General features: G+C 39.3%; 1 protein-coding gene across 8 annotated transcripts in view; it reads right to left on the reverse strand.

Annotated features, from left to right (window-relative positions):
* The window catches only part of INO80D (INO80 complex subunit D), a 71,826-nt gene that overhangs the window by 49,245 nt on the left and 9,310 nt on the right, over positions 1 to 13,271 (reverse strand). For 5 of the 8 annotated variants that reach the window (XM_047720856.1, XM_047720855.1, XM_047720857.1 and 2 more), the window contains exons 2-3: positions 3,017 to 3,109; positions 2,665 to 2,911 (exon numbers count right to left, since the gene is read on the reverse strand). In XM_047720856.1, the coding sequence (XP_047576812.1) occupies positions 2,665 to 2,882 (218 nt within the window). In that variant the 5' untranslated portion in view covers positions 2,883 to 2,911; positions 3,017 to 3,109. The remainder of the gene's footprint in view (positions 1 to 2,664; positions 2,912 to 3,016; positions 3,110 to 13,271) is intronic. The other 3 variants (XM_047720862.1, XM_047720861.1, XM_047720863.1) reach the window with 2 other exon arrangements.

The raw sequence follows: 13,271 nt of genomic DNA on the forward strand, positions 1-13,271 counted from the left end.
CTTCCTACCGTATAAGTACATTAGAAAATGAACTTTACTTTTTTTTTTTTTTAAACATTTTTTATTTATTTCACACACAGAGAGAGATCACAAGTAGGCAGAGAGGCAGGCAGAGAGAGAGAGAGAGGAGGAAGCAAGCTCCCTGCTGAGCAGAGAGCCCGATGCGGGGCTCGATCCCAGAACCCTGGGATCCTGACCTAAGCTGAAGGCAGAGGCTTTAACCCACTGAGCCACCCAGGCACCCTGAACTTTACTTTTTTAATTATACCAGTACTCCTACTAAACATAACACGATTCTACTCCAAAGAGGCAGAATCCCATAAGTTAGCATTTTTAATACATACCAGAAGTTAGACATCAGATACTAAAAAGCTTCCTTTAGCTGACCACCAAAATTAGACAATTTTATCAACTAAAAGTCCTTGGGAAATGTTTTCTAAAATAATACATAAAACCATCTCATATTCCTAAGTGTCCGAAGAGTAACTGCATTAACAATAATGAAGGCTTATTTTCAAAAGAATATCACCCTTTCTACGTTATGTCATACAGTGTAGTTATTAACTATCAATATTTACACACATGCTAGAACTTATAGCAATTCAACCTGGATTTCTTGAGGCAACATAAGAACATTACCTCCTACTGACGTCTACTTTAATCTATTTCCTAACAACCCTACAAATAATAAAAATATTAATACCATTTGCATTGGTTTGAACCAATTTTTTTTTTAAAAATTTCTGTAACTTCGTACTTCAGGGTAGTTTCTCTCAACATAGCCACACAAAAGTCCTCCCCCTTCTTTTCTTGTTCTAAAAAGAGGAAGTTACTTTGAATAGCAAGGTGAAGACCTATGATTCAGAGAATTAATATTGTGGAGAAATTCAGAGCAACTCTTATTTTACTTCTCCCTGCTAGCTAGTAAGATAGTACTTGCTTCTGCTAAAACAAAAACAAAAACAAAAAAACCCCAAGGTGGACAATTGCAAAGGTGGTAAACTAAATTTAAGACAAAATTAAATTTTTGTCTTAAAAATTTAATGTCTGGCTGGCTCAGCAGGAGGAGACTGGGACTGTTGATCTCAGGGTCATGAATTTGAGCCCCACATTGGGTGTAGAGATTACTTAAATAAGTAACTTTACACACACAAAAAAAAGATAAAATTATAGATGTGTTTACAGTGGAGCCTGGAGTAAAAAATGAATCCAAGTTCATCAATTCTTCAAATTAAAAAAGGCCAGGGCTGGGGCGCCTGGGTGGCTCAGTGGGTTGAGCCTCTGCCTTCAGCCCAGGTCATGACCTCAGGGTCCTAGGATTGAGCCCCACATCAGGCTCTCTGCTCGGTGGGGAGCCTGCTTCCCCCTCTCTCTCTGCCTGCCTGCCTACCTGTGATCTCTGTCTGTCAAATAAATAAAATCTTCAAAAAAAAAAAAAAAAAAAAAGGCCAGGACTAAGAAATGGACAGGTTAAGTCAGCTAGAAGCAGCTAGACAGGTATGTTTAGCCAAGTACAGTGGTCCCTTTCTCAACAGAGATTAAAATTTTATTCCTTGCCTCACTGAGCAGCTGCTTCTAACTTTCAGGTACTGTAATGTGAAGCTTTAAGTGCTCATTAGAAATTCCAAGGGAGTATTCCCAAATCACCACATGATGCTATCTATACTCATTTTGGTGGGAGCTCTATGAACACAAATTATTTCTTTATTTCACTGTAAAAGTGTAAAAACTGCTCACCATGACATATACAAAACATGACCTCTTTTCAACCAATTTATGCAGGTGACATCTGCTTACGCATAGGAACAAGGACTAAGGTTGTACATACATATTTGAGAGATAAAGGTAAAAAGTTCCCATTTTCTACCTAAAGATAACAGTATTGGAAACTTTTGGGAAAGTAATTGTGCATCTGTCTGTAATATCCTACAATGACCCACATGGTTTCTGGAGAACTGAAGAAAAAGAAATGAAAAAGAGATTATACATGAATTTTCTTGAGAATATGAAAGATAAGTATCATAAGACTCTCTAAAAACATCTCCATGTTTTTTAATTCAGCCTAGTAAAAATTCATAATCCTAGTGATAAAGCCTACTCTTACTATGAACATACCATTTCTCAATTATGTTAAACATACTTTATATGGAACTTTTTTAACCAAAAGAGGCAAGATTACAGAGCAATGCCAAATACTGTTTCAAAGTCTGATAGAACGTACATCATCTTAGTAATTCAAGTAATCATTTTTCTGAATAATTCTTTTTCAGTAAGTACACACCCTTTGCTACCTTTCAAGCACAGATTAAAAAATTCCAAAATCATTACCATTAATTGTAACACCTAAGTAGTTCCTGTAATTTCTGTTGTGTAAGCAGATTTCTATCGTAATCAGGAACTACTTTTTATAAGACAGCAAACCAAACACAAGCAACGATTTTGAGGGGAAAAATTCTTTTCAAGTCTATTAAATCAATAATTTAAAAACAAAAAAACACACTCAAACTTACTTTTCAAATAACTCTTCAAGTTCTCTACTCCATTTTCTAGAATGTTTCAATTAGCCCCATTAAAAAAAAAAAAAGAGAGAGAGAGAGAGACAAAAAAAGGACAATTCCAAGCCTATGGATGAAATCAAAGATGGATTCCCATGATTAGTCTTACCTACGATCCTCTGATTTGGGGATGGGGTTGGTGCAACGTTGGCTGTTATACTTGGCCACATATTCACATTGCTTGAAGGGGGCAGTCTTGTCCTCCAGAACGTGTCTGATACAGAAAGCGTACCCGTTCAGTCGCCGCTGCTTGCACAGTTTGGGGCTATATGAGCACAAGGGCTTATTGTCAACCTCAGAGAAGTGTATATGTTTCCCTTCATACATCACGTGACTCTATTCCTTGTGAACATCAGCTAAAAGACCACCACAAAAAAAGAAACCCAAAGGATAAATCAGAGAGTGTAAGGCACATTTAAGCTGAGAATTTCACTGAGGGACTTCTGGCCCCACAGCCATACCTGATTTTAAATCTTCTGCACCATAGCAATGTTAAGAGAACCCCAAGGATACCACAGTTTGGAATGCTGCAGAATCAAGATGAAGCAGATTGTCTACAAAAATATCAAAAGGCCTAGTTAACAAACAGAAACGAGAAAGGCTTGTTCACCTGGGAAGTGAAATAAATACGAGGATATCACCCTTCCTAACGAGATGGATTCTCCTCGGTAATCCATCATCCCGATATTAAATTAAAATAATAAGAGACATTATAACGTATCAAGTTACCTCACCCCTCCAAATTGCAGGAAGTAACTTTTACTCTGGGAAAGGTCTGTGAGTACCTCAAAGCAGCGGGCTCTTCCACCAAACCCTTGTCGGAAGGCGGCAGGTCTCTGTATTTCATTACTGGCGGCTGAACGCTACCGCTATCTTCGGAACGCACAATCTCTTCACAATACCAATGCAATGAACCTATAGACCTAAAATGTCCCTCAGAAGTTTGACATTTTTTGATGTCAGCAAAATATTTGGCCGTTTGCAACAAACGTTTCTATGAAACACCAAAAAAGGGGGGGCAATCCCTGTTTTAGAAGTCCTTTCCCCCTTATTATTTACCCACGTCGATCCCACCCAAACTGTAACTTCTCGGGCCCAAAGACTAGTCACCCAACTACGCTTCCGCCACCCAGGGCGAGGCTCTACACCACATGCTGCATCCAATGACACTAAATAGTTTAGCAATCGGGAGTGAAGAAATGTTTGGAGTTTTGGTAACAAATGGAAGGAAGAAACCGTGTTAGCACCCACTACTTCTCTCTGCACACAGAATGGCCAGCAGTAACGTTTACATATTTTAACACCAGACAGTCTACCGTGAAAACTGATTTGTCAAGTCAGGCTACTGGGGGTGCATGTGATTTAACCCGCTTTCTCCAGAATCTACAAGTCATCCAGATGGGCTGATGGAATAGCTTGAACACATGGCGACAGAAAACCCGAGAACACACTCCTCTTTACAAAGCTGAATATGAAATTCCTTACATCCATAAATGTCAAGACACATGCTTAGAGGAGTCAGAAGACAAGTTTGCCAAAATCTGCCACTTAGTGTTACCTTGAATAAATAATACCACCTTGGTTTTCTCACCTACAAGGGGATAATAGCAACTGTTATCAGGTTGCTCTAAGGTCAAGTGATACAAGGTGCGCAACGCACCAACTACCTTGCCTGGTGCATGTTAAGCACCGAACAAATGAAGTTATTAAAAAATGTTAACCTTATTACTTTCATTCTACCTGTTGGTGATAAAGGTAGAGAATTTGTATTGCTCTTAAGCATTTCACTGCAGCAGAAAAAACTGTGAAGTATTAGCTTAGTTAACAAACCTAATTAGAGATCAATGTAAATAAAAAAAATAAGAGCTTTCGGGATGCCTGAGTGGTTCAGTCTGTTAAGTGTCTGCCTTCTGCCCAGGTCATGATCCTAGGGTCCCGGAATTAGTCCTGCATTGGCTCCTTGCTCAGCAAGGAGCCTGCTTATCCGTCTGCCTGCCATTCCCCGTCGTGTTCACTCTCTCTTCCTCACAAATAAATAAAAGCTTTAAAAAAATCAAAAGTAAGAGCTTTCCCTTTTTAGTTTATTAGGATATAAGGAAAAAAGTTGTATTAAAAATTTAACTGCCTGGGGCGCCTGGGTGGCTCAGTGGGTTAAGCCACTGCCTTCGGCTCAGGTCATGATCTCAGGGTCCTGGGATCGAGTCCCACATTGGGCTCTCTGCTCGGCAGGGAGCCTGCTTCCCTCTCTCTCTCTCTGCCTGCCTCTCTGTCTACTTGTGATCTCTCTCTGTCAAATCAATAAATAAAATCTTAAAAAAAAAAAAAAAAAGATTTAAAAAAAAAATTTAACTGCCGGGGCGCCTGGGTGGCTCAGTGGGTTAAAGCCTCTGTTTTCAGCTCAGGTCATGATCCCAGGGTCCTGGGATCCAGCCCCATATCAGGCTCTCTGCTCAGCAGGGAGCCTGCTTCCCTTTCTCTCTCTGCCTGCCTCTCTGCCTACTTGTGATCTGTCAAATAAATAAATAAAGTCTTAAAAAAAAAATTAAAAAAAAAAAAGACTTATTTCCTGTTATGTTAAGGAAGTACCAAATAATTCGTTTTATTCAGTTGTTTCTTTAAAAAAACAAAACAAAAAACAAACAAAAAAAGACCCTCAGAATTGATGGTTAATTTTACCAAATTCTTTTTCAGCTTCTTGAAAAAAAATGTTTTTTCTCTTTTGTTCTGTTAAAAACATGGCATTTAGTACTTCCCAATACTGATGTATTAATATTTCCTGATAGTTCATCCTGAGAATGTGGTCATCGTGTATTATTCTTTGCTAAATTACTTTTGCTAATTTTTAGGATTTTTGTAATTTGAAAATGGTCTAGAGCTTGGGTTTTTTAATGTTTTTTCAGAATTTGGTATCAATGGGGCACCTGGGTGGCTCAGTGGGTTAAAGCCTCTGCCTTCCGCTCAGGTCATGATCCCAGGGTCCTGGGATTGAGCCCCACATTGGGCTCTCTGCTCCACAGGGAGCCTGCTTCCTCCTCTGTCTCTGCCTGCCTCTCTGCCTACTTGTGATCTCGGTATGTCAAATAAATGAATAAAAAAAAAAAGAAAAAATCTTTAAAAAAATAAAAATAAAAATAAAACAAGAATTAAAAAGAGAATTTGGTATCAAAATAATATTTCAAAAAATAACTTAGAAAATCCTTTCCCTTTTTCTGTGTTCTGGAAAAAGTGAAAAAGCACTACAGTTATAATGTTCCTTAGCAGGTTCCTGGGCCTCATAGTGTTTTGTGCACATCAGGTTTTGAAATTACCTGTGCACAATTTAGCAATATGATCACTTTCATTTAATTTTCTAAGTATCTGGGATTCATTCTCATATTCTGTGTGCGTTCACACACAGAATTTTTGTGGGGTTTTTTTGGGATATTTGTGTTTTCTCCCTTTGTTCATGATTAGGCTCAACAGGAGTTTATCTGTTTAAAATTGTTACTAACATCTTCAAAAATATAAATAAAGAGCCCAAATCTCTTGGATTTATTAGTACCTCCATGTATATTTTCTAAATTCACCAATTTCTGCCTTTATATCTGCTAATATCTTCTTTCTGCTTTCTTTCCGTTTTTTGTTTTTTGTTTTTTTTGGTAACTTCTTGGGCTGAACTACTTTACTATCTCATTCTTTTCTTGGTTAGTAATTTATTTATATTTATGAATTTTCCTCTGAATACTGCTTTAGTCATATCCCAGAGGTACTAACACAGATGTCTGGCTATCAGTACTTTCTAGTTAATCTGGATTTGACTTTTCAATTTTTCATTTGGCCTGAGGGTTATTTAATTTTCTCAGATAGCAAAGTTTTATACTTTCTTTTGCTTTAGTTCTAGTTAAGAATAAAGAGCACAATCTGCATATATCTCTGCTTTTTGGATTTGACTGATATTTTCTTTTGAGGTCTAAGAGGTATGCTTGAAAAAGAATGTTTCCAGGGTATGTTGTTATTTCATGTATCATGCTATTATATTAACCTTTTAAAGTCTTCTGCTACTGGGTCAGCAAACTGGCTTTCAGGACAAATGTGGCCCACTACCTGTTTTTGGAAATAGTTTCATTGGAACACGGTCCTGTTCATTCATTAACATGTTATCTATGGCTGCTTTCCCACCGTAACAGTAGAGCTGAGTACTTGACAAAAGAGACTATATGGTCACGACACCTAAAAAATTCACTAAATAAGTGAATAAATAATAAACTCACTAAAATATTACTTGCTGGAACCTTTTCAGATACCTCTCTTAATGCATTTTTTTTTGCTCCAATCTGTCATTTTCTTCTAATAAATGAGTTTATCCATTTTATAATTTTGTATTTGTTTATATGACAAAGAGTTTGTCATAATTTTATCTTTTAAAAATCCTTTTAGCTTTTAATTTTTTATAACATATTTCACTATATCGTCTGTTTTTTGGGAAGATTTAGTCTATGTCCTTTAGATAACATCTCTTTACTCCACACTAAGAAAATTAGTATATAGTTTACCCCTGAACAATGCAGGAATTAAGGTGCACCAACACCCTACATAGTCAAAAATCGAAGTATATCTTTTGACCTTACTTACCTACTAAGAGCCTACTGCTGACCAGCAGCTTCACTGATAATACAACAGTTGATTAATACAAATTTCCCATGTATACATATTATATACTATATTCTTACAATAAAGTAAGCTAAAGAAAATCATAAGGGAAATACATTTACACTACTGTATTTACAGAAAAAAATCCAGTTTGGACCAGCACAGTTCAAACCACGCTGTCCAAGGGTCGGCTGTACTTAGCGTTACTGTTAGTGATCTCATGTTATGAATGATGAGAAAAATTTTCATTTTTATAACCATCTACCCAATCCCCAATTCTGAATTTTTCCTTCTATTTCTACATTACCACAATATTAATATTAGTTCTACACTTAAATTTATTTAATGCTAATCACCAATTATTTTAATTCATATTTTTTTCAAGATTTTATTTATTTATTTGACAGAGAGAGAGAGAGACCGTTTGCATGCACACAAGCAGGGGGAAAGGCAGAGGGAGAGGGAGAAGCAGGCTCCCGGCAAAGCAGGGAAAGCCCAATATGGGATTTGACCAGGACTTTGGCATCATGACCTGAGCCGAAGGCAGTGACTTAACCAACTGAGTCACCCAGGCGTCCCCAGATTTTGTCTTTAAGATTTTATGTATTTATTTGACAGAGAGAGAGACAGCAAGAGAGGGAACACAAGCAAGGGGAGTGGGAGAGGGAGACGCAAGCTTCCTGCTGCGCAAGGAGCCTGATGTGGGGCTTGATCCCAGGACCCCAGGATCATGACCTGAGCCGAAGACAGACACTTGCTTAACAACTGAGCCACCCAGGCGCCCCTTAACTCAGTTTTCAACTCATCTCTTGATTCAATAGTTTATAATTACCCTCCCTTCTCCCGCCCTACCACCCCCAAGTCCCCACCTGCAGGGCTGACTTAATGAGCACCAAGCCCTGGCTTTTTTTGGAAATATGTGTCAATTCATATTAAGCTATAGCTTGCCTGGACATAAAATTCTTGGGTCATATTTTTTTCTCTAGTGACTGTGTAGTTTTTTCCACGTTAGAAAAATGGAAAAGTCTTGGGGCGCCTGGGTGGCTCAGTGGTTAAAGCCTTTGCCTTCAGCTCAGGTCATGATCCCAGGATCCTGGGATCGAGCCTCACATCGGACTCTCTGCTCAGCAGGGAGCCTGTCTCCTTCTCCTCCTCTCTCTCTCTCTGCCTGCCTCTCTGCCTACTTGTGATCTGTCTGTCAAATAAATAAAAATCTTTTTTTTTTTTTTTTTTTTTTTTTAAAGATTTTATTTATTTGTCAGAGAGAGAGAGGAGAGCGAGCGAGCACAGGCAGACAGAATGGCAGGCAGAGGCAGAGGGAGAAGCAGGCTCCCCGCCAAGCAAGGAGCCCGATGTGGGACTCGATCCCAGGACGCTGGGATCATGACCTGAGCCGAAGGCAGCTGCTTAACCAACTGAGCCACCCAGGCGTCCCAAATAAATAAAAATCTTTAAAAAAAAAAAAAAAAAGAAAAATGGAAAAGTCTTTAAGTCCAGCCTCTTTTATTTTATAGGAGGCTTGATTTTTTTTTCCCCATTTGACCAACAATAGTCTTTACATTGAAAGACTAGAAACCATTCTAAAATATCAAGTCTTTTATTGTGGTAAACTCTTACTGTCTTGACAAATTCTTTCTGCATCAATGATCCTATATGTCAAGGATATCAATTATTGGTATGCTAAATTCACTGTGTTTCATATCTATTACTCTCTAGTCTTTCTTAATTTTTACTTTTTTCCATTTTGGGTTGCTCAAATCTCTCAAGCTTACCTCCATGATTCCCAGCTAGAGTGTGTATCTGCCGCTTTGAAAGTGACCTTCATTTCTATAATGATTAGATTCTTTTATTTTGTAACCTGGTTCCATCAGTTCACTCTTATCTCTTCCTGTTGTCTTATCATTGATTTCTTGAGCTTTTGGGTCTCATCTTTGGTTTAGACTCCTGCCTCAGGAGCCAGATCTCACTCCCAACCTCATATGCCACCTCCCACCATTGGGAACTCTGTTCGTAATCTTCACTTGCTGTGCTGTTTCTGAAAATGACTCTCAGCAACACTCTTCCCTTGAAGCTTGACTCAGTGTTGAACTCATCGAACTCATGAACTCATCTCCCCAAGTCACAGAGGCCCACATGCCACAGATTTTCGGGGGATGATAATGTAGGCTTTATTTCTCTTCAGTTGACCAAGACTGGCCGCTGTATGGCGGCTTGCTGTCAGTTTCTCCTCCACTCTAAACTCCCTGCAAAATTCGTATGACTGCGCAGTCCCTAATTCAGCCCTACCTCTTACCACTCAGGGAGCGCAATGTACACGCCAGCTTTGCCACTACACATATGCGGCTTATTGGTTTTGTTCCCATGTGGGTCAGCCACTTGGGAGAAAGCTGCGCCCTCGGGAGTTCATGTTCTCCTGTCATCCTCCTGTCTTGGTTTAATTTCCACTGCACTTACCTGCACTAATTCACATACTCTGGTTGTAAGATTTCGTTAGTTATCAAAGAATGAGCTGCTTTTCTGTTTCTCATGCTCCTTATTATTTCTAGTTGGTTTAGAGAGAACAAAGATGTCAGTATTCCACCATCATTAACCAGAAATATATTTTAAAATTCTGTATAGTAAAATATATCAAAATAAAACCCAAATTATAAAACAAATGTATAATCTAATTTTTTACAACAAATACATTACTTTTGTAATCTACTTTTTAAAGAATCAATATGCTATTAAAAAAGTTAATAAACTTGACTCAATTTATTTCACTGTGAAATCCACAAGACTCTAGCTTTCATGGCAAGTGTTTATTAAGCACTTCTGAAAAGCCCATCATTTTCTCAGAGACTGTGAAAAATTTAATAGCAAAAGACAGAATTTTAATTAATGTGTTAAAATTAAATTAATTAAAAACTAATTTTTAGGGTGCCTGGGTGGCTCAGTGGGCTAAGCCTCTGCCTTTGGCTCAGGTCATGATCCCAGAGTCCTGGGATCCAGCCCAGCTCGGGCTCTCTGCTCAGCAGGGAGCCTGCGTCCCCTCCTCTCTCTCTGCCTGCCTCTCTGCCTACTTGTGATCTCTATCAAATAAATAAATAAATCTTAAAAAAAAAAAAAAACAACTAATTCTTAACTGTGTGTTAACTGGAATTTTTTTTAAAAAACTTGAATTAAAAAAAATTTAAATTAATTAAAAAACCTGGAATTTAAAAAAAAAAAAAAAGACACAATTTTCGCCTTTAGAAGATACAGTCCGTAAGATGCATTCGAAAGGAAGTGCACAACTGGAGGACCTCACCCCAGCTCAACACCCAGGCTCCTCTAGTCTCATCAGATCTAAAAGGCTGCCCTCTCCACCCAGAGCAGTGGACATCTTCCCTGTTTGTGTACCCCCAACCTCTGGCCAGCCCAAGGCCAATACTGCAGGACCCAGCTTAGTCATGGCCACAAGCAGATCCCAAAGGCTACGTTAGTTCCCTGCTCCATGCTTTTCCCCATTTTGGCAATCATCACATTCTACTGTAATTGCCTATTCTTCTGTTGTCTTCCCACCTAAAAAAATAAAGGTCCCAGAGGGACAAGCAATTTTCTGTTTATCACTATATCCCAGGGCCTAGCATGGTGCCCAGAAGTTAATAGGTGCTCAACAAATATAGCCATTTACATAAATAGCTTCTGTGACAGTAACTCTTAATTCCAGGTGGTCTACCTAAAACAAATGTTACTAGATTCACTCAGGGATCATTAAATATTTTTCTAAAAAATCGCTAAATTGGAACTTCAGACAGTCTATACAATAATTTCTAAGAGCCACAGTCACACAACAAGAGAAAGTATAATTAGAAACTTGAAAGTTTCTGAATATTCCAGTACATCTCATGAACATCAAACAGGTACCATATAATGTGGTACCCAATGCCTATTCAGCAAATAATGTGTAAAAAATATACAAGAATGCAGGGCGCCTGGGTGGCTCAGTTGGTTAAGGGATTGCTTTGCTCAGAGCCTGATCCCGCAGCATCCGTCCGACTTCCTGCTCAGACTTCCTGCTCAACGGGAGTCTGCTCATCCCTCTGTCCCCCCACCACCCATGTGCGCACACGCTCTCTCTCATAAATAAAACTTAAAAATCTTAAGCTAACTCTGTATCAGTCTTTCCATCTTCCTTTTGAACAAGCAACACTTCATTTTCAAATCCTCTTTTAAATGCTCGATTTAGGGGCACCTGGGTGGCTCCGTCAGTCTAGTGACCAACCCCTGATTTTGGCTCAGGTCATGATCTCAGTTAGGGCTGTTAAGACTGAGCCCCACATCAGGCTCTGTGCTGGGTGTGGAGCCTGTGTAAGATTCTCTTTCCTTGGGGCACCTGTGGCTCAGTGGGTTAAGCCTCTGACTTTGGCTCGGGCCCTGATCTCAGGGTCCTGAGATCGAGCCCCACATTGGGCTCTGTGCTTGGCGGGGAGCCTGCTTCCCACCCCACCCCCCCCGCCTGCCTGTTATCTCTGTCAGTAAATAAATAAAATATTTTTTTTTTAAAGATTTTATTTATTTGTCAGAGAGAGAGGGAGAGAGAGCAAGCACAGGCAGACAGAATGGCAGGCAGAGGCAGAGGGAGAAGCAGGCTCCTGCTGAGCAAGGAGCCCGATGCGGGACTCGATCCCAGGACGCTGGATTTAATCATGACCTGAGCCAAAGGCAGCTGCTTAACCAACTGAGCCACCCAGGCGTCCCTAAATAAAATATTTTTTTAAAAAAAAGATTCTCTCTCCTTTTCCTTCTACCCCTACCCCTGCTTGCGTTCTCACACTCTTAAAAAAAAAAAAAGCTCAATTTAATCTTCATACTTAATATTTCCAATCCTGTAATGTATTCAGACTCACTTAGTATACCATAAAAAGTAACAAATGTTGGAAGAAAATGGCCCTCTGCCTCAAAATCGAACTTCCTACTAAACGAGTATTATTTAATATCAAAATCACTTCATGTATAAACTGGAAACAACTATTCATCTGGTCTTTACGTTAATGCGTTTTTTTTTTTTTTTTTTTTTTTTTTTAATTAAAACAAAAGCACTAAGGCAGATCTCAGGGGGGAAAAAAAAAAACCACAACTTTTTTTTCTTCATTAGTTCATGTAGCTTCCTACAACTGAAGTTCTTTACCCCAACTCCAAAGGTGAAGTTCACAGAGCCTCCTTCACTCCTTAACATTTGTTGTAAGACATAAAAGAGAGGAGAGGCTCCTGGGTGGGTTAAGTGTCTGTCTCCAGCTCGGGTCAGGATCCCAGTGATCGAGCCCTATGCCGGGCGCCCTGCTTAGCGGGGCGTCTGTTTCTCCCTCTTCCTCTGCTCCTCCCTCATCTCGTGCCCTCTCTCTGTCAAATAAATAAATAAAATCTTTATTTAAGAGAAAAAGATTTTATTTATTTATTTGACAGAGAGAGGGAGAGAGAGAGACAGTGAGAGAGGAAACACAAGCAGGGGGAGTGGGAGAAGCAGGCTTCCCTTCGAGCAGGGAGCCTGATGTGGGGCTCCATCCCAGGACCCTGGGATCATGACCTGAGCCAAAGGCAGATGCTCAATGACTGAGCCACCCAGGTGCCCCTCAAATAAATAAACAAAATCTTAAAAAAAAAAAAAAGATATTGGGATGCCTGGGTGGCTCAGTAGGTTAAGTCACTCCCTTAGGCTCAGGTCATGGTCTCTGTCCTGGGATGGAGCCCCGAAATGAATAGGGCTTCCTGCTCACTAGGGAGACTGCTTCTCCCTCTTCCTGCTCTTATCCTCTCAGTTGTTCTCTCTCACCCTCTCAAATAAACAAATAAAATCTTTTAATAAATAAGTAAATAAATAAAATACAAAGATATAAAGAGAAGAAACATAATGCCCACATGATTTTAGTCAAATAGTATTTAAACACTATTACATGGTCTAATCCATGAAGAAGAAAAGCTATACCCTACGCTCTACTTTTTTTTTTATTTTTTAAAGATTTTATTTATTTATTTGACAGAGAGAGATCACAAGTAGGCAGAGAGGCGGCAGAGAAAGAGGGGGAAGCAAGCTCCCTGCTGAGCAGAGAGCCTGCTCAGATGTGG

The sequence above is a fragment of the Lutra lutra genome, chromosome 3 (genome assembly GCF_902655055.1).
Source record: "Lutra lutra chromosome 3, mLutLut1.2, whole genome shotgun sequence".
Taxonomy (NCBI): Eukaryota; Metazoa; Chordata; class Mammalia; order Carnivora; family Mustelidae; genus Lutra; species Lutra lutra.